The 24,273-nt window shown below is 44.7% G+C and overlaps 1 protein-coding gene across 2 annotated transcripts; it reads left to right on the top strand.

Moving 5' to 3' along the window:
- Window positions 1-379: 379 nt before the first annotated feature.
- Window positions 380-24,256, top strand: lama1 (laminin, alpha 1). 2 transcript variants are annotated; one of them, XM_058059620.1, is made up of 63 exons: window positions 380-605; window positions 2,757-2,927; window positions 2,987-3,099; window positions 3,201-3,252; window positions 4,240-4,430; window positions 4,510-4,689; window positions 4,763-4,852; window positions 4,920-5,037; window positions 5,216-5,394; window positions 5,453-5,546; window positions 5,621-5,778; window positions 5,857-5,997; window positions 7,811-7,966; window positions 8,039-8,134; window positions 8,205-8,419; window positions 8,490-8,601; window positions 8,682-8,792; window positions 8,871-8,998; window positions 9,067-9,153; window positions 10,138-10,349; window positions 10,920-11,026; window positions 11,103-11,283; window positions 11,360-11,496; window positions 11,578-11,811; window positions 11,878-12,021; window positions 12,083-12,262; window positions 12,331-12,516; window positions 12,597-12,724; window positions 12,792-12,906; window positions 12,979-13,119; window positions 13,199-13,317; window positions 13,886-13,975; window positions 14,040-14,233; window positions 14,308-14,450; window positions 14,515-14,613; window positions 14,694-14,805; window positions 14,871-15,027; window positions 15,099-15,306; window positions 15,848-15,964; window positions 16,149-16,315; window positions 16,390-16,528; window positions 16,600-16,702; window positions 16,765-16,881; window positions 16,941-17,120; window positions 17,185-17,339; window positions 17,413-17,556; window positions 17,621-17,754; window positions 17,824-17,974; window positions 19,083-19,207; window positions 19,284-19,434; window positions 19,510-19,796; window positions 19,862-19,976; window positions 20,046-20,198; window positions 20,265-20,416; window positions 20,488-20,682; window positions 21,565-21,748; window positions 21,811-21,917; window positions 21,992-22,181; window positions 22,262-22,411; window positions 22,476-22,629; window positions 22,699-22,832; window positions 23,708-23,921; window positions 23,988-24,256. In XM_058059620.1, the coding sequence occupies exons 1-63, from the start codon at window positions 551-553 to the stop codon at window positions 24,140-24,142; spliced, it is 9,207 nt and encodes a 3,068-aa protein (XP_057915603.1). In that variant the 5' UTR covers window positions 380-550; the 3' UTR covers window positions 24,143-24,256. The 2 variants fall into 2 exon arrangements, with proteins under 2 accessions (XP_057915603.1, XP_057915604.1); XM_058059621.1 differs by having other exon boundaries at window positions 381-605; window positions 16,152-16,315.
- The last annotated feature ends 17 nt before the right edge of the window (window positions 24,257-24,273 follow it).

The following is a 24,273-nucleotide window of genomic DNA, read 5'->3' as shown; positions in this document are numbered from 1 at the left end:
TTCTTCCAATGCGGGAAGCGCCAAGAGTTGAAGCTACTGGGTGTTGAATTATAATGCCACCACTAGAGGGCGTTTCTATTCATTGTTAAGTGGGGTCCATGAACATACAGTACAGTATCTCATTCCCTCAGTCAGTAGTGGTAGATTTTGAAGGACAAATAACTGTATTCTTTTGCATTTTTCTAGTATTGTGAGCAAAACATTACAATTCAAGGCCCAAACAAAATAACAATTATTATGTATCCCCCTCCATTCCATGACTAGATGGTACAATCCCACCCCTCCCCCTCCATCCCAGGCCCCCCATTGCATTGAAGTGAATGAATGAATGCTAGCCCTGCACAGATTCACATTGGGATGCCAGCAGCGACTCTGCAGCAACACATTCTTCTACTTCACTTCCACTTTTAAGTCCAGTTAACGCTGGTTAAGCCCGACTGGGGGGCCACCACACATTCCACTGCTTGGATGTGCATCATAACCCCTTCACATCACAATTTTGTTCTAGTTTTGTATTGCTTTTGTTAAGAGTTTTTTTTTTTTGGAGGGGATGAAGCTGCTTCTGCTGTTGCTGCTGATGGAGCAAACTGCTTCCCAGCAGAGAGGTGAGACACGCTTCATTATCATTAGCATGCAAATGAAATGTGTGTACATTAGTGTACTTGTACTGCAATAGATGCAGTACAAGTCAAAAGTTTACAAGTCACATCAGTATCCCATTCAGTAGTATGAGAAAGTGTGTCAGAACATTTTGACTTGTTGTGATGCATTTAGGTAATACATTTAAAATGCTAATAATCAATAATCAAATCAAAAGCTATAGTAATGAAAAATATGATTAAAAAAAAGTTTAGACACACTTTCTCATTGAATAACATGAGAAAGTGTGTCTAAACTTTTGACTGGTGCTGTTCATTTAGTCATGATAGCAATAATCACTATTCAACTACTCAAGTATTCAACTTTTCTGACGTTTTACTCAAATTAAACTACTAAGTAACCAACTTTACTCAATTTACCCTGATTCAAGTCTCACAGGAGGTGTTTTTAATAAAAAGTATTCATAATTCATTCATTTATGTACTTTAAACAAAACCTATCACAGATTTTTCAACTGTACAAATACACAAAACGTGTAATTTGTTACTTTTCATCTGTAATTATTACATGTTACAATAAACTGTTACTGTTGCTGAACAATGGAGGGAAAAAAACAAGTTGTGACTGTATGTCAACGTGTCTTCCGTTGTGCGGACCTTGACATGGAACACACCGACACTACTGTTTAGTCTTTTTGAGATGCATGTGTTCTCATGCAACATATCACAAGATAATCATAATAATAATATCATAAAAGGTGCTCACAGCCAATAGGGGGCATCATTAAGTGTATATATTTCACACATTGTAACTTTAGGGTGTTTTGCTGAATCACTATGAAATTTGGTACGCAGCTTTAGGGGAGCGACACGCACATGTGTGGCGAATTTGAGCAAGATTGGTTGAAATACACTGACGCCATGCACCAAAACGTCTTTGAAATGGCACCTAAATAATAGCCTATACAGTAAATTATTGGGTGATAAAGCATTGATTCCAATGCAATATAACCACAACCTGTAGGGGGAGCCACAGTCATTGCTCATTTTTATTATTTTTTTTTCAAACACAAGGGTGTCCAAAGTGTAGCTTTGGGGCCATTTTTAGGCATTCAATGTTTTTTTTTTGGTGTAATCCTGCTGAATAATGTCGGTCAGTGGACATTACAAACAGGAAGGACTATTAGGGCCATCAACAGGAAGCTCCCAGACAGACGTGTCCTCACCTGTGCGGCTTTGCTTTGAAGGGGGGGGGGGGGTCGGTGTTGAGGGATCGAGGATCTCAGAAGTAGAACGAGAATCAACGACCACATGATGCGCACCAGCTTAAAAAAGTCATCAAATTACGTTTTTTACGTTTTGAAGGACAACTGGATGACTCCAATGTGTGCGTTTGTGAGTGGGGGGGGGGGGGGGGGTCACACACGCAATTTGTGGCATGCTGGGAAACACACAGTGTATCCGTGTGTGTGATAATTAGTGTTAACAATCACACTCCACCTCTTTTCCTACCCCCTACAAACACACACACATGAAAACAAAAGCAGCCCCCCCCCCAAGGCTCCAGACTCCTCAATACGTCTGTGTGTGTCTGTGTGTGTGTGTGTGTGTGTGTGTGTCTGTGAGACCACCCAGATGCTATCACACCTTCACAGCTGTGCCCACAAGACACTGTTGTCCCTCTGAAAGTGTTCATTGACAAAAGAAGTCCTTAGGTTAGAAGATCCTTGAAGAGAGATATAAAACAATTAGGGGGAAATGTAATTTTTGGCTCCCCCTATGGGTTGTGCTCAGAAATCGTTTGAGGACATGTTAGCGTTCATGTAACGCAGATTTCCACAAAGTTTTATAAACATTAGACAATTTGTCAATGACTTATGAACAATTATTTAAATGCACCTGCAATGATGTTTTGGTTGATGGCGGCCATGTTTTTCAACCAATATTGTTCACATTTGACACACATGCGCTTGTCAGTCCTCTTGTAAGTACTTTATGCTTTTAAAAATTAAATATTAAAAATTAAATATGACCACTGGGAGAAGTAGCAAGCAAAATAAATCAATCAATAACAAAATAAAAGTGGAAAAAAAGCCACATTTTAGCTAGCTAGCTTGAGGGTGATGAACTGCTAACTGCTAGCTCCTTGTGTTCCAGGTTTGTTCCCAGCCATTTTGAACTTAGCCAGTAACGCCGAGATCTCAAGCAACGCCACATGTGGAGACCCTGAACCGGAAGTTTACTGCAAACTAGTGGAACACGTCCCGGGACGATTAATTAAGAACCCTCACTGTCCAAAATGTGACGCCAACTCCATTCTGTCCAAAGGTAAGTCAGAAGTTAGCGCCGTGTGGTATCTCATAATGCTGAGTTTCTACTTTGTTCAGAACGCCATCCCATCACCAACGCCATCGATGGAACCAATCGATGGTGGCAGAGTCCAAGCATCAAGAATGGACGACAGTTTCATTGGGTCACCATTACCCTGGATTTGAAACAGGTGACATCCTGCCTCCAACAAAAAGAACATGGGCTAGCATGTTAGCGCTGAAGGAGGTCATGTTTGTTTTCATGAGTTACATGTCAGTGTTTTCTGTGCAGATCTTTCAGGTGGCTTACATCATCATTAAGGCAGCTAACTCTCCTCGACCAGGTCAGTCTTGTCACATCATTGATTCATTTTATGGAATATGTTATTTATGTATGTTGACAGTATAAATAACTATAAAAGCACTTGGAGAGCGTGGACCTCCACCACGCACCCCTATATTGTGATTTACACCATAAATGTATTTTATTGACATTTTTCGTTATGAATGATTTCATATGAATGACTTAAAGAATTAACACCTAGCATAATATTGCAAGGTGTTTGTATAAGTACTTACTTACCTCTGATATTGCCAACATTGCTAACATTAGCATGCTCACACTTTGCATGATAGTGTTTATAGGTGTTTCTACCCTATGAAAATAACAAAACATGCCAGTCTTCTAACATGCTAACGTTAGCATGCTAGCACCTAGCATGATAGCGCAATGTTCATATTCATGAAAATCGCAATAAATGCTAACATGCTAATGTTTTCATGTTAGCACCTAGCATAATAGTATTTATCTATGAAAATAGCTAAAAATAATGTTACGCTAATGTTAGCATGCTAGCAATGCTAACACCTAGTGTGATAGTGTTTGTGAGTGTCTTCCCATTTAAACGGATAAAAATGCTACAATGATAATATTAGCATGACAGCTATGCTAACATTAGCACGCTAATACTTAGCATGATAGTGTAAGTTAGTGTGTATATATGTGTCTACCCATGAAAATAGCAAAAATTGCTAGTATGCGAAGATGGTAACGTTAGCATGCTAGCACCTAGCATGGTAGCGCAATGTACAAGTGCTCTGACCATTTTTTTGCAGAGTTATAATGGCGCTATTTCGCAATTTTAAAGAACCCCATATCCAGGAGGTGATCCGGATCATCCCTAAAAGTTCATCAGTTCTTCCATATCCCATTTTCAACAATTCCTGAAAATTTCTTCCAAATCCATTCAGAACTTTTTGAGTTATTTTGACTAATAAACGCTAGCAAAAACATAACCTCAACTGGTAAATTGCTGGAATCGTCCTCTTAGGTAACTGGATTCTGGAGCGATCTCTGGATGGCGTGACCTTTGAACCATGGCAGTTTTACGCCATCAGCGACTCGGAATGTCTGTCACGTTACAACATTACACCAAGACTCGGACCTCCGACCTACAAAGGAGACACGGAGGTCATCTGCACGTCATACTACTCCAGGCTGGAGCCTCTGGAGCACGGAGAGGTGAGGCCGCCGACTTTCGATCATTTCGACCGTTGACTTGTCCCGAGTCTAACCTTCAACCTCGCCATCTCGTTCTCAGATTCACACATCGCTAATTAACAGTCGACCCGGAGCGGACGATTTGACCTCTGAACTCTTGAACTTCACCTCAGCTCGTTTCATCAGACTTCGCTTGCAGCGCATCAGGACACTCAACGCCGACCTGATGACGCTGAGCCTCCGAGACCCGCGAGACGTCGACCCTATTGTGACCCGTCGGGTATGACTGTCAGCCATTTTTAGTCACATGATGCACTTCCTAGTATAGTAAACCAAGTGTGTTTTCTTTTCAGTATTATTACTCCATCAAAGACATCTCTGTGGGCGGGATGTGTATCTGCTATGGCCACGCCCAAAGCTGTCCACTGGACCCTGTTACCAAGGTAACACCACGCCTGTTCATACCATAATACACAGACATATAACAGACATATATATGTGTGTATATAGAAACTACAGTGCGTATGTGAGCACAATACCTGTGGAGAAAGCTGCAACCACTGTTGCCCAGGTTACCATCAGCTGCCATGGCAACCAGGGACTGTCAGTGATGGAAACACATGCGAAAGTAAGTCACATCCTAATTACTGTATCTATATTATTGTTGTCAAATATCCTGTATTCTGCTGTGCTGTTTTTATGAAAACTGTCACTCAAAAATAATTATGAGTCTGCTTCGTTGACGTCAGCCCCCCGGAATACCAGTTGAGTATAAAACTCCCTCCTTCTTCGTCTGCGTTTCTCAGAGTGTAACTGTCACAACAAAGCCAGCGACTGTTACTACAATCAAACGGTGGCCGATCTCGGCTTGAGTGTGAACACCCACGGCGTACGACGCGGAGGCGGGGTTTGTGTCAACTGCCGGCAGAACACAGCCGGTATCAACTGCGAGACCTGCGCTGACGGATACTACAGACCTGTTCAGGTACACGACATAACAATAACTACAATAAGAAGTGTGATAACTCATGAGGTGTGTTTAGGTTTCTCCTTATGCCGATTCTCCTTGTGTGGAATGTGACTGTGATGTGGGAGGAGCCGAGTCTTCCATCTGCAGGAGAGATGACACTTTTCCGGGTGAATTTTCGAATTTATACATCACACGCTTATACGGTCCATTTAATTATGTATTAATAAGTGTGTGTATGTAGGTGTTAGTGCAGGCCAGTGTGTGTGCAAAGAAGGGTTCACGGGCCGCAGATGTGACCGCTGTGCTTTCGGTTTCCGAGACTTCCCCCTGTGCTCTCGCTGCGAGTGTAACCTCGCCGGGAGCCTCAACAGAGACCCGTGCGACGACTGCATTTGCAAGGTACGATCACATCACTCTTTTTTTTTTTTACCCCGACCGGGATTATCGTTTTCAATTTTCAACTTTCCTCTCCTCTAGGCTAACGTGATGGGACTTCATTGCGACCTGTGTAAAGCCGGGTTCTACAACCTGCAGGACGCCGACCCGCAGGGGTGCACCGACTGCTTCTGTTTCGGCGTGTCGGACGTCTGCGAGAGCTCCACTTGGTCTACAGCACAGGTAATGCACATATAAAAACGTATTCCTGGCACAAGCCACTAGGAGGCGACATACTGGTATTGTTGTTTTTATGACATTTAGCCGCACGGCTACACAACATGGAATGTTTTAAACAGTTGATTGACATATTGTTGAATTGTTATGTAATTTTTTTGATGAATTATTTGGATGCATGGATGGATATAAGGCATACTTTTTTTTAATAACTGCATTTTTTGTACATAATAGTGTTGCGGTAATCATTTCTGTATAGCGGTTAATTGTATCCAGACCTGACCATGTTCTAAATATATTTTTGTTACATTACTCCAACCTCTAGCTATCAAGTTAGCAAGCTAACCAATTAGATTCGAATTTATTTTTAAGCCAAAAATGTACCACTTCCACACATAATGGGAGGAGATGTTTTTTTTCTTTCATGTAAGACATGACATATATTAAGAGGGATAACGCATTATGATGTTTTTTTTTCATTCATTCATTTTCTACCGCTTATCCTCACGAGGGTCGCGGGGGGTGCTGGAGCCTATCCCAGCCAATCACAGGGCACATATTTTATATATTTTTGTTACATTACGACAACCCTGTAGACATCAAATAAGACCACTTTAGTCACCTTTGCACTCTAGCTATGACGTTAGCAAGCTAACCAGTTAGATTCGAATTTATTTTTAAGCCAAAAATGTACCACTTCCACACATAATGGGAGGAGATGTTTTTTTTTTTTCATTAATGTAAGACATGACATATATTTAGAGGGATGATGCATTATGATGTTTTTTCCCATTCATTCATTTTCTACCGCTTATCCTCATGAGTGTCGGAGGGGGTGGTGCTGGAGCTTATCCCAGCCAATCACAGGGCACATATTTTATATATTTTTGTTACATTACGACAACCCTGTAGACATGAAATAAGACCGCTTTAGTCACCTTTGTACTCTAGCTATCACGTTAGCAAGCTAACCAGTTAGCTTAGAATTTTATTAAAAATGTACCACTTCCACACTAAATGGGAGGAGATGTTTTTTTTTCTTTCATGTAAGACATGACATATATTAAGAGGGATGACGCATTATGATGTTTTTTTTTCATTCATTCATTTTCTACCGCTTATCCTCACGAGGGTCGCGGGGGGTGCTGGAGCCTATCCCAGCCAATCACAGGGCACATATTTTATATATTTTCGTTACATTACGACAACCCTGTCGACATGAAATAAGGCCGCTTTAGTCACCTTTGCACTCTAGCTATCAAGTTAGCAAGCTAACCAGTTAGATTCAAATTTATTTTTAAGCCAAAAATGTACCACTTCCACACATAATGGGAGGAGATTCAATCATTCATTCATTTTCTACCGCTTTTTCCTCACGAGGGTTGCGAGGGGTGCTGGAGCCTATCCCAGCCAATCACAGGGCACATATTTTATATATTTTCGTGACATTACGACAACCCTATCGACATGAAATAAGGCCGCTTTAGTCACATTTGCACTCTAGCTATCACATTAGCAAGCTAACCAGTTAGCTTAGAATTTTATTAAAAATGTACCACTTCCACACGTAATTGGAGGATATGTTTTTTTCATTCATGTAAGACATGACAAATATTTAGAGGGATGACGCATTATGATGCTGGAGGCTATCCCAGCTGTCTTCCGGCGAGAGGCGGGGTACACCCTGGACTGGTCGCCAGCCAATCACAGAGCACATATAGACAAACAACCTGTTTTTTCCTAATACAGTATATTATTCCTCACATTTATTGATGTATGTAGACAAAATATGGCGATAATGTTCCACGTGTTTGTGCAGGTGGTCTCTACAGACACTGGGCTCCGCCCCCTCCACAAATACCCCGCCATCCTCGGCAATGAGCTCCCCGCTTCCAGCAGCAATACCTCCACTGGATCAATCAGCAGCCAAGAGGAGGTCTCATGGGTGGCGCCTGAAGGTTTCCTTGGCAACAAGGTATCAGCTTGTGTGTTTGACCGTCCATCCATGTGTTGTATGTATATGCTCCTCATGTTCTTTCCCTTTTAGCTGTCATCCTACGGAGGTTTCCTGAATTTTTCCATAGTCTATCATGGCCCGTCGGACGATCATTTCATCACCGCTCACGTTGATGTCATCATTGAGGTAATAAAACGCCACTCATGACCCCCCGTCAGGACTACATAAAGCATCATGAGCATCATCTGTTCTGCAGGGCAATGAGGGAGCGCTTCACCTCTCGCCGCCTCGCGTGCTATCCCTCTCGCCATCAACTGAGCACTCTGTCGCCGTAGCGATGCTCCCGAAGCAGTTTGTCCGTGAGCAAACAGGTGTCCAGGTTAGCCGTGATGACCTGCTGTCTGTGTTTGCGGAGGTGACCTCGCTGAGGGTTCGAATTTACCTGAACGCCTCTTCCAGTGGAGCAATACAGTGAGGATGCAGTTCACTGATTGCTTACTCTTACATGTCTACTTTATATTAAAGTTTTTTTTTCTTTCAGACTTGTCTTTGTGTCTCTGGATGGAGCCAACTCTCAATCTTCATCTGGAGTCCAAGCTGTTGCCATGGAGATGTGCGAATGTCCCTGGGGGTACGGCGGTACTTCCTGTGAGGTTAGCAGGACACTTCCTTGAACTGGACATTCTGTTAGCTATCGTGGCGCCTCATTGTGAGTGTCCTTTTGTTTGTCTAGTCTTGTCTTCCAGGTTTTTACAGGGTAGGCGGAGTCTTGTTCGGAGGAAACTGTATGCAGTGCGAATGTAACGACCATGCGTCCGATTGCGATGTCAATGGCGTCTGTCTGGTGGGTTTGGACACTTGGACACCCGTCAGCAAGCTGAAACATAAATATAAAAATATATAATTGTTGTTGCTCTTTCAGGGTTGTAGACACAACACCACTGGTCCTCACTGTGATCAGTGTCTCCCTGGTTTCTATGGCGACGCCACAGAGGGGTCAGCGGACGACTGTCGCCGTTGTCCATGTCCTCTAACGGAGGCCTCTAACAGGTTGGTCCGATCTCCGGTCCCCATGGAGCACAAACTAGAGAAGCTAATGTTAACATCATATGTTTCAGTTTCAGTCCAACATGCGTGATGGACACTTTTGGACATGTGACATGCGACCAGTGTCAGGAGGGATACACCGGGACCAACTGTCAGAAGTAAGTATGACTGTCTAATTGTCTAAACACAGTCAATGCCCCAATGAACAACAGTATTCATGCTAACTTACCATTATTACAACATTGGTTCTATTGCAAGGGCGGCACGGTGGTGGTTAGTGGTTAGTGCGCAGACCTCATAGCTAGGAGACCAGGGTTCAATTCCACCCTCGGCCATCTCTGTGTGGAGTTCGCATGTTCTCCGGTTTCCTCCCACATGCCAAAAACATGCATTCATTCATTCATTTTCTACCGCTTTTCCTCACAAGGGTCGCGGGGGTGCTGGAGCCTATCCCAGCTGTCTTCGGGCGAGAGGCAGGGTACACCCTGGACTGGTCGCCAGCCAATCACAGGGCACATATAGACAAACAACCATTCACACTCACATTCATACCTATGGACAATTTGGAGTCGGCAATTAACCTAGCATGTTTTTGGAATGTGGGAGGAAACCGGAGTACCCGGAGAAAACCCACGCATGCACGGGGAGAACATGCAAACTCCACACAGAGATGCCCGAGGGTGGGATTGAACCCTGGTCTCCTAGCTGTGAGGTCTGCGCGCTAACCCCTAGACCACCGTGCCGCCCCCAAAAACATGCAATACGTCTTATTTTCTGTCATTATGTCAACTATATTTATATATACGAGTATAAAGGTGACTGTAGGGATTCTACTTCATGTCTAGAGGGCTCTAGTAATGTTATAAAAAGGTTTTCTCCGGGTACTCCGGTTTCCTCCCACGTTCCAAAAAAAAAAACATGCTAGGTTAATTAGCGACTCCAAATTGTCCATAGGTATGAATGTGAGTGTGAATGGTTGTTTGTCTATATGTGCCCTGTGATTGGCTGGCCACCAGTCCAGGGTGTACCCAGCCTCTCGCCCGAAGACAGCTGGGATAGGCTCCAGCACCCCCGCGAACCTTGTGAGGAAAAGCTGCCATGTTGTACTAATACTAAATACTACACTTGTTTGTGTCTTTTAGGTGTTCCAACGGTTTCTACGGAAACCCCCAGGTAGTGGGCGGGACTTGTGTCCGCTGCGAATGCAACAACAACGTGGACATCAGCGAGGAGGGACACTGCCACGGCGTCACCGGGGAGTGTCTGCGTTGTCGCGGCAACACAGGCGGGAAACACTGTGAGACCTGCGTGGCTGGTTTCTATGGCGACGCGGTGCATGAGAAAAATTGCCAAGGTGAGATATGTGTATAAAGTGTATGTGCATGTGCATGCGTGTGTTTTTTTTTTCTTTTCTTTTTTTTTCTTTTGCATTTTCTTTTTTTTCATTTTCTACCGCTTTTTCCTCACGAGGGTTGCGGGGGTGCTGGAGCCTATCCCAGCTGTCTTCGGGCGAGAGGCGGGGACTGGACTGGTCGCCAGCCAATCACAGGGCACATATAGACAAACAACCATTCACACTCACATTCATACCTATGGACAATTTGGAGTCGCTAATTAACCTAGCATGTTTTTGGAATGGGGGGGGAAAACCCACGCATGGGGTGAACATGCAAACTCCACACAGAGATGGCCGAGGGTGGAATTGAACCCGGGTCTCCTAGCTGTGAGGTCTGCGCGCTAACCACTGGACCGCCGTGCCACCCAGAGGAATGTTGATCTTCCCAAATCCAGATTAGATTTGACCTTTGGTGTCTTAGATTAGCTGTCACATGCTGGATCTTATGGCCGCTTTCACACAGAAATATATTCACTTTCACACAGAACAATGTCTCAATTTGATTTCATTTGTGTGTTTGTTTTGCAGATTGCAACTGCACTGTCAGTGGCTCATTGTCGAGCGTTTGTGACATCACAACAGGACAGTGCGACTGTCGAGAGAACGTGACTGGACGAGCGTGCGACCGCTGCCAGGTCTGACATCGTCCCTATTCCTCTTTTTCCAACTGTCTTTGTCCGAAGTCGTAACATTTGCGTTTTTTTCCGTCAGTCGGGGTTCTTCGGGCTGCAGAGGGGGCAAGGCTGCGTCGCATGTGCTTGCGACAAATCCGGCTCTCTAGCCGAGTCATGTGACGACAACGGGAGGTGCCGATGCGTGGACGGCGTGGACGGGGACAAGTGTGACCGGTGTGGCCACGGGTATTTTGGTTTCCATGCCAACGGCTGCACAGGTAATGAAATAAGCTCATGTGTCATCTTCTACGTACGTTTTCTGACTGTTCCGCTCATGTTTAACAATTCTCCCAGCATGCACCTGCAACCACACGGGCGGGAACTGCCATCAGGAGACCGGGGAGTGCATCTGCCCCGCCTACACTGAGGGAGATACCTGTGAAAAGTGTGAGACAGGCTACTGGGGTCATAATCTGGTTGAAGGCTGCAAGGTACACTAAGATGCACTTTACGCAGAGATTCATAGTTATGTCTCTTTAATTAAAAAAAAAGCTGCATTTCCTTCTTTTCAGGCTTGTAGCTGCAGTGCAGAAGGTAGCTCCGCCCCTCAGTGTGACCTAACTAGTGGTCAATGTCCGTGCAAAGAGGGTTTTTCCGGCAAGTCATGTAACCAGTGCTCGCCAGGTCACTATGGTTACCCAGCTTGCTCGCTGTGTGGCTGCGACTCGGCGGGAACGCAAGTCGACATGTGCAACGCAACGCTTGGAGTGTGCGACTGTCGACACACGGGGGAGTGCGCTTGCAAGGTAGAACCAATAATGTCTCAAATATGTTTGTAACATATGGAGTGATGCATGCTTTCATCGATAAAGGCGGCCGTGACGGGACGGCGCTGCGAGGAATGCGTTTCGGGGTTCTTTGGTCTCTCGTCGGAGAATCCAGACGGCTGCTCTCAGTGTTTCTGTTCCGGACTCAGTCAGGACTGTGAAGAGCGGGGGGGCCTCATTCGAGATCTTGTAAGTATCTTAGCAGAATAAGATAATGAAATCGATGATCTGATTTTGTGTTACTTCACAGATCACGCTAGGTGACTCTCCCGCTCTGCTGCCATTGGTCAGCCAGTCTTACCTGCATGGCGTCACATCAGGAGTCTACCAACAGGGCGGCGACATGCTCCTCGACACCCGCCAGCTCAACACCAGCACGCTGTCGGGTCCTCTTTACTGGAGGCTGCCGCCTCACTTTGAAGGCAACCAGGTAACACTGCCTTCAGTGTGAACTCAGGGTTTAATTCCCCCAATTCTGAATGCTTTTGTGTGTCTTAGATGTTGTCATACGGCGGCGTGCTGTCCTATGTGGTGACTTTCTACGCGGAAGAGGCTCAAGGGCTGGCCAATCATGAGCCTCAGGTGCTCATGAGGGGCGGGACTTTGAAGAAGTTGGTCATCTATACTGACACGGCCGCCCCTGACAACGGCGTCCCCACGCAGCACAGCACGAGGCTGACAGAGGTACTGCAAGGCTTTGTCGGTGCGGTTTCCTTGGTTACAGGATGATGCTAACTGTGTGTGTGTGTGTGTGTGTGGGGCAGCACAAGTGGAAGTATTTCAACTCCGTATCCGAGAAGGCGGTGAGTCACAGTGACTTCCTGTCCGTATTAAGCCATGTACAGTACGTCATCATCAAGGCTTCTTATGGGACAAGACTTCAGCAGAGCAGGTGACTATCCGCACTTAAAGCTGATTGGCTGTCCATCATGAGCGCTGATCATGTGACTTTTCTAAAGGATTTCCAACATCACCATGGAGACGGCAGTAGAAGAACAGGAAGCGGACGGCTCCGTGGCGAGACTTATCGAGTCGTGTGTGTGTCCACTGGGTTACACCGGAATGTCCTGTCAGGTAGCGTCACGTGAATGCATCACCATGGAAACCACTGGAAGCTCCCACATAATCGTAGTCTTCATTTTGTAGGAGTGTGCGGCAGGTTTTTTCCGCCAGCCGCTGTCAGAGTTGTCGCCTCAGGTACGAAAGTCCCTGTTTGTGCGTCCGTGCGTCCCGTGTCGATGCAACAACCACAGCAGCAGCTGCGACACGGAAAGCGGCGAGTGTCAGGTAAAAAAAGGAACTTTGTGTTTACATGTGGCGAAGAGGTAGAGCAACGATGACGTTGATAGCGTGTTTTGTCACACAGGGGTGCCAGCATTACACCAGTGGGCGGAGCTGTCACCTGTGTGCACAAGGGTATTATGGGACGGTCAGCGGCTCCATTAGTGACTGCTCGCTGTGTGCCTGCCCCCTACTGGACAACACGTGAGTCTTTTTATTCCTAATACAGTAAACCTCGGATATATCGGACTCGGATATATCGGAAATTCGCTCCCAACGGACAGATAAAAAAGAACCGATTTTTCTGTAATGCATTTCCAATAAAAATTCATTGCATATATCGGATTTTTTATAACGGATTTCGCCTATTTCGGACAAAATCTCCAGTCCCGTTCCAATGCATTTCCATTAAATTTCCCTCACATATATCGGATGGCCGCATCGTGGCGCTCCGATTCACCGAATCGTGACAGGCCGCTATACGACGTCGTTTGCAGCGTTGCCTGCACGTCCAGGTACATTGGAAACATAGTCAAGGAAGTGCCTTTTTATAACGGATAAAATCCGATTTACGCATATACCGGATATAAATCCGATATATGCGTAAAACGGACATTTTCCGGTATACGCATATAACGGATTTCTCTTATATCGGACAAAACCAGTGGGAACAATTGAATCCGATGTATCCGAGGTTTACTGTACTTCCTCTTTAATGCTAATTAGCTGTGTCCTTTACATATTACATATGACCTTTGACATGCCGATGTAGTTTCAGTCCCACCTGTGTGCCCGAGGGAACGCTCGGAGACTTCCGCTGCACTTCCTGTCTGACCGGATACGAAGGGCGCTACTGTGAGCGGTAAGTGTTCCAACATGGGTTCATTGTATTCCATCGCATCGCTATCTTATGATGTGTTACGCAGGTGCTCGCTGGGTTACTACGGTAACCCCTCATTGCCAGGCGGGTCGTGCACACCGTGCAGCTGCAGCGAGTGGGGGTCCCAGCATCCAATATGCGACCCGCTGAGCGGAGAGTGCGAATGCAAAGCCGGGGTTAAAGGTCAAACATGCGACGAGTGCGCTGAGCGCCACGTCCTGGAGGGAGGAGAGTGCGTGTGTGAGTGTTTGATGATGCACACGAACAATTGCACGTGTATTTTTTTATTTTTTTTAACGTTTATGTCTGTCAAGCGTGCGATGACGAGTGCACTGGCGTCCTGCTGGATGACTTGGACAAGCTGCACGAGCGCTTCAGCGCCATCAACATGAGCAGCATTGCCATGGCGCCCTACCGCCAGCTGGTGGCGCTGGAGAATCACACCCGAGACATGCAGGTAGATCACAGGATTTGCAAAGGTGACACAGAAAATACGCTTAACTTGACGTTTCTGCTGCTAGGTGATGTTTTCCGAACGTGTTTCCATGGAGATGCGAGTGTCCAGCACGCATGAAGAGGTCATTCACTTGACCTCTGACCTCAGTGATCTGATAAATCGGGTATGCACAGGTCACATTGTGACATGACAAGATCCCAATTAAGAAATACGTAATCATATTTCTGTGTTTTGATTGGCTAGGTCGTAAGTCTGTCCAATGACACTGAGGAAGTGGGCGTGTCCACGCATGACCACGTCTCAGACGGGGTTCGTCTGCTGGAAAACATCAACAAACTTCAAGTCAAGATCGAAGGTAAACAACATGAAGCTGCCATTATGACACCCCAAGCAGTCAGTGAACTCTTATGATTGGTGCAGCTCTTGAAAGGGAGGCGGAGCTACTGAACCAGACTGCAGACAAAGCACTGGAAGCAACCAATCGCACACGCCTACTGGACGACATGGCGTCCATGTTGGAAAGCATGAGAGCCATCAATCTAACAACAGCCAGCAACTCAGTTAATCAGGAGCTCAGGTATTGTGTTTTTAATCATATTTGATCAATCATTATTGATCCCTAACTGACCTCCATTTTTATCCAATCAGTCTCTCAGAATCTCTCATCCACTCGCTGCAGTTCGAATTCCTCTCCAGCACACACGCCGCCAGTAGTCTCCGCCCTCTTTCTGCTAATCTCACCGCTCACTTGGAAAAGCTGCAAGACGCACAAACACACATGGAAGAAGCCACACGACGAAACAATCAAACGCACACGATGCTGGAGACCACAAACACTCTTCTCAGCCGCTATAAGGTGAACACGCAAACACATTCATTCATTTTCTACCGCTTTTTCTTCACGAGGGTCGCGGGGGGTGCTGGAGCCTATTCCAGCTGTCTTTGGGGGTACACCCTGGACTGGTCGCCAGCCAATCACAGGGCACATATAGACAAACAACCATTCACACTCACATTCATACCTATGGACAATTTGGAGTCGCCAATTAACCTAGCATGTTTTTGGAATGCGGGAGGAAACCGGAGTACCAGGAGAAAACCCGGAGAGAACATGCAAACTGAACATTCTGATGGCCGAGGGTGGAATTGAACCCTGGTCTCCTAGCTGTGAGGTCTGTGCGCTAACCACTAGACCGCCGTGCCGCCCCACGCAAACACATGAACACTTCAAATCTGCTAGTGAGCATCGTAGCTATGTGAGCTACAGTGCTAACATTACATTCAATGCTAATAGGTTAGCATTTTGGAAAAGCAAATCAATGTCTGTAGCTGACTGACTAATAATTGCCTTTACTTTCATTACATTTTCAATATGGCGTATGTGCTTATGTTCTTAGTCAGGACATCAGAACGTCAGTGACGCGTGGTCGTGCGTGGAGGACATGATGGAGGACAGCCAGCTCCTGCTGAGCGACATCGTCAACCTGACTGAGGAGTTCACCAATATCACTGTGGTAAAACAAATTTTACATATTTTTAATAATATTGTATAATTATTATTACAATTGTACTATTTTTATTGTCTATTATTATTTATATAAAAATACATATTTAATATTTTATTATTATTTATTGTATCAATTTATTATATTTTTTGTATATATTACTTTTTTTATTATTTTATTTTTTCTGTATAAGAAGCAGGTAGACGTGCTGGGAGGTGAGCTGGATCAATGGCGCCCTCTGCTGAGGAAAAAAGTAGAGTCCCTCGTTGTCGGATTGAAGATGACAGATTCATTGGAGAGTGTGTACAGGGCAGAGAGCCACGCCCACTTGCTTCAGAGCCACGCCCACTCTCTGCACAGGTATGTTACCTGTCTTCACTTAATTTTTTTTCTCTTTCCATTTTCCGTTAATTAATTTTTTTTGTGTGTATTAGCTCGCTGTCGTCGGTGTGTAACGTCTCCCAAAATGGCAGCCGATTGGTTCCTCTCGATGTTGAGGTCACAGATCTCGTCAACGAGGCCAGGCAGGTTGCCTTCGAGGCTCACCGGTCTGCTGACCTCGCTCTCAATATGGTATGGTGGGCGTGTCTACTAACAAGTTATCCTAATTAGATGAAGATAAATTGAATTTGATTCTGTTTCAGTCCAGCCAATCAGAGCAGCCGCTGTCAGTGGACAGCAGAACCAGGCTGAGCAACGTCTCCATCGTGCTCGAGGAGAGTCATGTGATCAACAAGACATCTGAAGGTCCGTCTAACAAAATGTCTTTCCATGGAAATATCCAACTTAAATATAACCCGGGTTTACAGATTTGAAGCTGAAGGTCTCCATGGCGACCGTGAAACAGCAGATGCTCAGTAACCTTCTACACAACAAGAGCATCCTCCTCCATCAGCCAATGAGGGAGTTGCAGAGCCTTTCTAACGGTGAGACGGGTAAGATTTGGACGCACCGACTCGAACGCTGACTGGATTTCGATGTTCAGGATCGTTGCAGGTACAGGAAGCACAATCGCAGGCCGCACTCGCTAGCTCCAGCCTGCAGGAGGCACTACAGCACTTGCAAAATCTCAGGTTGAAGCTGCAGGATTCTTCTTCTGTGGTGGAGAAAACCAACATGAGTTTGGCGGAGACACATCGGCTAATGACGCACACACGCGACGCAGGTCGGTACACGAGAATCGAGGCAATGGATGTTTTCTACGCGGAACGTTAACGTTGTCGTTTTAGCCCACGAGGTGCAGCGGAAACTGGAGGAGGCGGAGCATCGCACGCAGAGTTTGAGTGACAGGATAAAGCCCCTGAGCATGCTGGGAGAAAGCCTCAGCAGGAACCTGTCTGACATCAGGGAGCTCATCGATCAGGCCAGGAGACAAGCGGCGTCGGTGCGTCATTAATTACACGATTCCCGTGCAGGCATTCGTACCGCAGTTTAAGAATCCCTTGTGATGTCATCAGATTAAGGTGGCGGTGCAGGCAGACGGCGACTGCGTCCGATCATATCGACCTGAAATCCAATCCAGCAACTTCAACACCTTGAGTTTGACCTTAAAGACGAAGAGTCCCGATAATCTGCTCTTCTACCTCGGCAGCAAGACAACGGTACACTCATACGATAAACACACACACTATTCATGCATTATAATTATGTATCTTATACATTCAGGTGGACTTCCTTGCCGTGGAGATGCACAATGGGAAGGTTTCCCTCATCTGGGATGTCGGATCAGGCAGCACCAAGTTGGAATACCCAGGATTAGACATCACTAATAATAAGTGGACAAGAATCAACGCCACACGGTAATTTTCGAAGCGACATAGTCACATCAGCACCAGTTGATGTCATTTACTGACACCAAAGGTTTATAGGATTGGCGCACGTGGATTCCTATTGGTCCATCAGCTGGAAGCGCCGCCACCGTCACAGGCAGTAACAGCAACATCACCTGGATCCACGCGTGTTCTTGACATTGACAACGGCACGGTGATACACATCGGAGGACTGGCAGATGACACTCAGGTAGGACAATGGACTGGAAATGTTGGCAATAGCGAAGAGAGGCGGGGTACACCCTGGAATGGGTGCCAGCCAATCACAGGGCACATATAGACAAACAACCATTCACACTCACATTCATACCTATGGACAATTTGGAGTCGCGAATTAACCTAGCATGTTTTTGGAATGTGGGAGGAAACCCGGAGAAAACCCACGCATGCACGACGACACACAGAGATGGCCGAGGGTGGGATTAAACTCAGGTCTCCTAGCTGTGAGGTCTGAGCGCTAACCACCAGAACACCGTGCAGCCCGGGTTGTAGTCTAAATGGTCATTCATTCATTTTCTACCACTTATCCTCACAAGGGTCGCGGGGGTGCTGGAGCCTATCCCAGTTGTCTTCGGGCGAGAGGCGGGGTACACCCTGGACTGGTCGCCAGCCAATCACAGGGCACATATAGACAAACAACCATTCACACTCACATTCATACCTATGGACAATTTGGAGTCGCTAATTAACCTAGCATGTTTTTGGAATGTGGGAGGAAACCGGAGTAGCCGGATAAAACCCATGCAAACTCCACACAAAGAGGGCCGAGGGTGGAATTGAACTTGGGTTTCCTAGCTGTGAGGCCTGTGTGCTAACCACTCGTCCGCTGTGCAGCCCCGCCCTTTATTCATTCATTCATTCATTCATTTTCTACCGCTTATCTTCACGAGGGTTACGCGGGGGTGCTGGAGCCTATCCCAGCTGTCTTCATGCGAGAGGCGGGGTACACCCTGGACTGATGGCCAGCCAATCACAGGGCACATATAGACAAACAACCATTCACACTCACATTCATACCTATGGACAATTTGGAGTCGCTAATTAGCATGTTAGCAACCTAGCATGTTTTTGGAATGCGGGAGGAAACCGGAGTACCCGGAGAAAACATGAGAACATGAGAGAACATGCAAACTCCACACAGAGATGGCCGAGGGTGGGTCTGCACGCTAACCACTAGACCACCGTGCAGCCCGGATTGTAGTCTAAATGGTCAAATTAGTGTTATTTAAGTGTTATATAATAATTATATTACACAAAAAAATGCGGTTGTGTATAAATGTGCATATGTGTGACGTCAGAGGCCGGCAGCGTTGCGGTCGTCGACGTTCCAAGGTTGCTTGGGTGAAGCGTCGCTCAATGAGAAGAACGTCGGATTGTGGAACTATAACAGCAGACAGGGACAATGTGGAGGATGCTTTAGCAGGTTTGCACTCACACACACATACACACACACACACACACACACACACAACAAAAGCTTACGAGAACGTGTTTTTCAGTCCACAAGCAGAGGAGACTTCCTTCCACTTTGATGGTTCTGGATTCTCATTGGTCCAAAAGTCTCTCCGAGCCACATCCACTTCCATTGTTTTGTTATTTAAAACGCTGTCTCCGGGCGGATTACTGCTGTACCTGGCATCCAATAACACCGTAAGCAAATCATAATAATAACATATCCTGCTCAGTGACATCATTAACTTATTATGATGCTCCCGCCTCCTGCAGAGGGACTTCCTCTCCATCGAGTTGGTGGAGGGCTCCGTCCGTTTGACCTTTGACCTAGGATCCGGCGCCCTGGTTTTGACCTCCAGCAGGAAGTACAACACAGGAATGTGGCACAAGGTGACGCTACAAAGAAACAGACGCAAAGGTTATCTCTCCATCATGGCGGCCGACCAATCATCAGAGAAAGAAGTGTTGGAGGCGGAGTCACCCGGCACCGCCTCCGATCTGAACCGCTCCGACCTGGATCCTATTTACATCGGAGGACTTCCTGCTTCTCGACCAATCAGGTTGGCGTTATCTATCTTATCTCTCAAAGAGGATGTGAGGTCACACGTTTGACTCTGTTTGCTAGGCGACAAGTCGTCTCCAGGTCATACGTTGGCTGCATCAAGAATGTGGAGATCGCACGGTTGAACTTTGACCTTCTGCGGGACGCATATGGAGTGAGGAAAGGATGTGTAGTGGAGGTACACACAGACACACACGCGCATACACACTAAACGGAGATTCCAATAATGTCCGTATTTGTTATTTAGGCGGTGCGGAGTGTCTCCATTTTAAACGGCGGCTTCGTCCAGATCGCTCCTCGTTCACTTGGCCAGGAGGCGGAGATTCTCCTCTCTTTCAAATCCAATAACAAATCAGGAGTTCTCCTCGCCGCTTTTACCGATAACCCCGCCCAGCGACAGGTGAGACGCCACCAGGTGATGCACCTTAAAGTCAGTTTTTAAAACACCATATGCGTACTTCCACAGCACTTCCTGTCCGTGCACCTGCTCTCTGGTTCTCTGGAGGCGGAGCTAGGGGAGATAGGCGGGGCCAGTAGGCGTGTAGCGGTGGTGGCACCCGAAGGCGGGTCCTTCGCTGATGGAACAAAGCACTCTGTCATCATTAACGTCAACAAGAAGTAGGTGTTAGCAAGGCAGCTAAGACGGTTTCCCCGATGTCTCGTCTGTCTCACACCTGTCTGTCCCTTAGGTCGCTTTCCGTCCAGGTGGACGAGGGAAATGCCAAGTCCGTGTCGTTGTTGCCGGGCGGGTTGTCCCGTCTCTCCACGGCGTCCTTTTTCATCGGCGGACTGCCTTCAGGGGCGGAGTCTAACTTGTCCAACAAATTACAGAACATGTCCAAGTTGTTCAGAGGATGCATTCAATACCTGGTGCTTGGCGGACGGTCAGTCGTATGCTCATCATTTTTCTTTAGTTTTTGGAAAAATATTTATTAAAACCACTTTCAAAATTAGGACAAAAATGTCTAGTAATTAAAAAAAAAAAAGCTTATTTTTCTCATATTATTTTGACTTTCTTTTTGTAATATTAAAAGATAATTCTCATAAAATTATATACATTATATAAACAATAATACAACTTAAACTTACATAAATTGTAATTTTTTCATATATTTTTACCAAATATTTACATTTTTTTCTTTTAACAGTAGGTATTAATTTTCATGAAACTAATTTAAAAAATTTCTCATAATATAGAATTTTTGTTTCATAATAGTCTAAACTTACATAAATTGTAATTTTTTCATATATTTTTACCAAATATTTACATTTTTTTCTTTTAACAGTAGTTATTAATTTTCATGAAACTATTTTTTAAAAAATTCTCATAATATTGAATTTTTGTCTCATAATAGTTTGACTTTATTCTCATATTTCAATTTCATTCTCATAAATTAGAAAGGTTCTCACCATATTTTGACTTTTCCTGTCATATCACAATGTAACGGTAATAAATTTACCTTTTGACTTTTCACAATATTGTAATATTGTTTACAAAATTATACTTTGATTCTCATAAAATCACTTTCTTGCATAATATTGTGACTTTTTCTGGTAATATTACACCATAATTATAATTTTTTAATATTATAATTATATTATAATATCTAATTTTATGAACATAATTCATGTCAAAATAATGCAGCAAAATTAGAAATATTTTCTCATAAAATTTACAATTTTTCTCATAATATTTAATGACATTTTTGGCATATTATGATTTTTTTTTCTCCCCTAAAGTCATGACATTGTCTGTGATTTGATAGGCTTGTCGACCTTTCGGCTGCTGTGAGGTATGAAGGGGCGGAGCTTGACAGCTGCCTATTGGAGGAGCGAGTCAGAGGGGCGGTGCTTCCGGAGGATCAGGATGTCGAACCCACTCTTGACCCTTCCCACCTGTCTGTAGCCCCGCCCACCCACCTGAGTGCCCCGCCACCTGGACCACTAATGGTAATGAATGATTGAATTATTGATGTATTGTATAAACTAATATGTGTGTATTTTTGTTGTAGTGTACGCCTGAAGCCGAGACGAGCTTCCTGCCTGCTGCAGCTCAGTTTGGCTCCACGCGACACAGTCACATGACTTTCATCATCGACCCGATCACTGTGCGCAAAAGGTGAGTCAATTCAGGGGCGGGGCTTTCCGTCACGAGTGGGCAGGCCTTCACTTTAACGTTCCCACTCTCTCCAGCGTGTCCATACGGTTATCGGTTCGAAGCCGAGCCCAGGACGGTTTGATGCTGCTTCTCTCCGACGCCAACCAGATGGACTTTGCGATTCTACGGCTGGCGGCGGGGCGGCTGCTGATGTCAGCTGACCTCGGGAAGGGCGCCGCCACCGCCGCTTCGTCCGCCGTCATCAATGACGGGAAATGGCACACAGTGAGTCCAATGATGCAGATAAGCAAAATAAGAATAAAATAAATAAAAAAATAAATAAAATAAAATAATCTCCGTGCCAGGTCAGCGCCAACATCAGTCGGCGCCTCGTCTCCGTCTCTGTGGACGATTTCACTCCGGATTCGGCGACGGTTAAAGGGAACCAATTGGATGTTAGCAACAGACTGTACCTCGGTGGACTACCTCACATGCACAACACCAGAAGAATCAATGTAAGACACATACGTAAGAAAAATGTCCTCGAGATCTCCTTTCAAGCTAATATGTCCATCACAGGTCACTACAAGTCTTCCAGGATGCATCCGCTCGGTCAGTCTGAACGCCGTCACGCTGGATCTCTCTCGGCCGGCTTCACAGCATGACGTCACTTCCTGTTTCAGTAAGGAGGAGACAGGAAGTCACTTTAACGGCAGTGGATACGCCGCACTCGGTGAGTAGAGACAAGGTAAATCATGTGACCATAAGGAGACGATGATATATAGATAACGTGTTCGTGCAGTGCGGGATGGCTACAAGGTGGGATCTGACGTGTCTGTGTCCATGGAGTTTCGGACGAGCCAATCAGAGGGCGTCTTTCTCGGTATTAGCAGTGCAAAGGTGGACGCCATTGGACTTGAGATGATGAAAGGACAGGTCAGTGAATTCATATCACTAAATCAACATAATTCTTGTAAAATCACACATTTTTCTCATCATATTTGAATATTAGAATTAAATTCTAATAAAAGTTTAAAATATTTTTAATTTTTATTGTAATATTATAATGCAATGCTCATAAAATAACAACTTTTACTCATGTTTGAGGTTTTTTCTTATAATAATAGAACATAATTGTCATAAAATAAAATTTTTGTAATATTTACACCCTTTTTTATATATTAGAATTCTCATAAAATTCTTCTAATATTAAAACTGAATTGTCATAAAATAATAATATACAATACATATAAAAGATATAATATTTTGACATTTTTATTGAAACATTACAACGTAATACACTTTTTTCTCATATTTAAACCTTTTTTCTTGATTATAATTCTCATAAAATTACAGATTTTTTATCATAATATTTAGAATTTTTGCTTATATTATTATATATTTTGCTAAAACGCAATTGACATAAAATTATAGCTCTTCTTGTAATAGACTTTTCTTGTAATACACCTTAATTCTCATAAAAGTACAAAATATATTTTTACATTATCCTTGTAATATTACAATGTGCTTCCCATAAAATGATTTTCCTCACATTTATACCTTTTTTTCATGTGACTAATTCATGTGATAATTTTGACTTTTGATCAAATATTGAAACTTAATTCTTATAAATTAATTTTTCTAAAAATATTTTGACTATTTCTTGTAATATTAGAAATTAATTCACATGATTACAAAAAAAATTCACAACATTTTTTTACTTTTCTTAATATTGGAATAAACTCTTTTAATGTTTTTTTATTGTCTGCACAAACTAAAGTTTTATTTATTCTGATGATTTTATCGTTTAGGTGGTCTTTAATGTCAACAATGGTGCAGGCCGAGTGTCAGTTCGCTCCGTCGGCCACACGCTGTGCGATGGACGCTGGCACCGCCTGTTGGCCAGGAAGACCAAACACACCCTGAGTCTGAGCATAGATGGGCGGAGCAAGTCCATCACTAACCCTTACCCACAATCCACCTCTGCCGAGACCAACAACCCGGTCTATTTGGGAGGGTATCCAGGTGAGGATGCAACACAGAGACACGAAGTAGTGGATTTTAGATTTGATGGAAACCTTTGTTTTCCAGATGGAACCAAACAGAACTGTCTGTCCGTCAAATCGGCCTTCAGAGGCTGCTTGAAGAACGTGGAGCTCATCAAGTCTCACCTCATCACGCCTCTGGACCTGAGCCGCGCCCATTTCACATTGGGTGTCACCCCCAACTCCTGTCCTGCTGCCTAGGGACAGTTGACTAGTCCCGTAAATTTTTTTATACTGTATATTCATTTTCTTCATCAAACTGTTGACAAAAATTAAAACAAAAAAAATAAAAACGTGTTTTTTTACATAATTTTTGCACTACTTCCGTAGTA

This window comes from Doryrhamphus excisus, chromosome 21, assembly GCF_030265055.1.
Source record: "Doryrhamphus excisus isolate RoL2022-K1 chromosome 21, RoL_Dexc_1.0, whole genome shotgun sequence".
NCBI lineage: Eukaryota > Metazoa > Chordata > Actinopteri > Syngnathiformes > Syngnathidae > Doryrhamphus > Doryrhamphus excisus.
Note: the sequence above shows the minus strand (reverse complement) of the source record. Positions and strands in the feature narration are given on the sequence as shown.

Coding starts and splice junctions, on each gene's coding strand:
- lama1 (XM_058059620.1), top strand. CDS start 551: ATGAAGCTGCTTCTGCTGTTGCTGCTGATGGAGCAAACTGCTTCCCAG. Junction 4,431..4,509: donor AGCCTCTGGAGCACGGAGAG/GTGAGGCCGCCG, acceptor TCTCGTTCTCAG/ATTCACACATCGCTAATTAA. Junction 21,749..21,810: donor CGCCACCTGGACCACTAATG/GTAATGAATGAT, acceptor TTTTTGTTGTAG/TGTACGCCTGAAGCCGAGAC.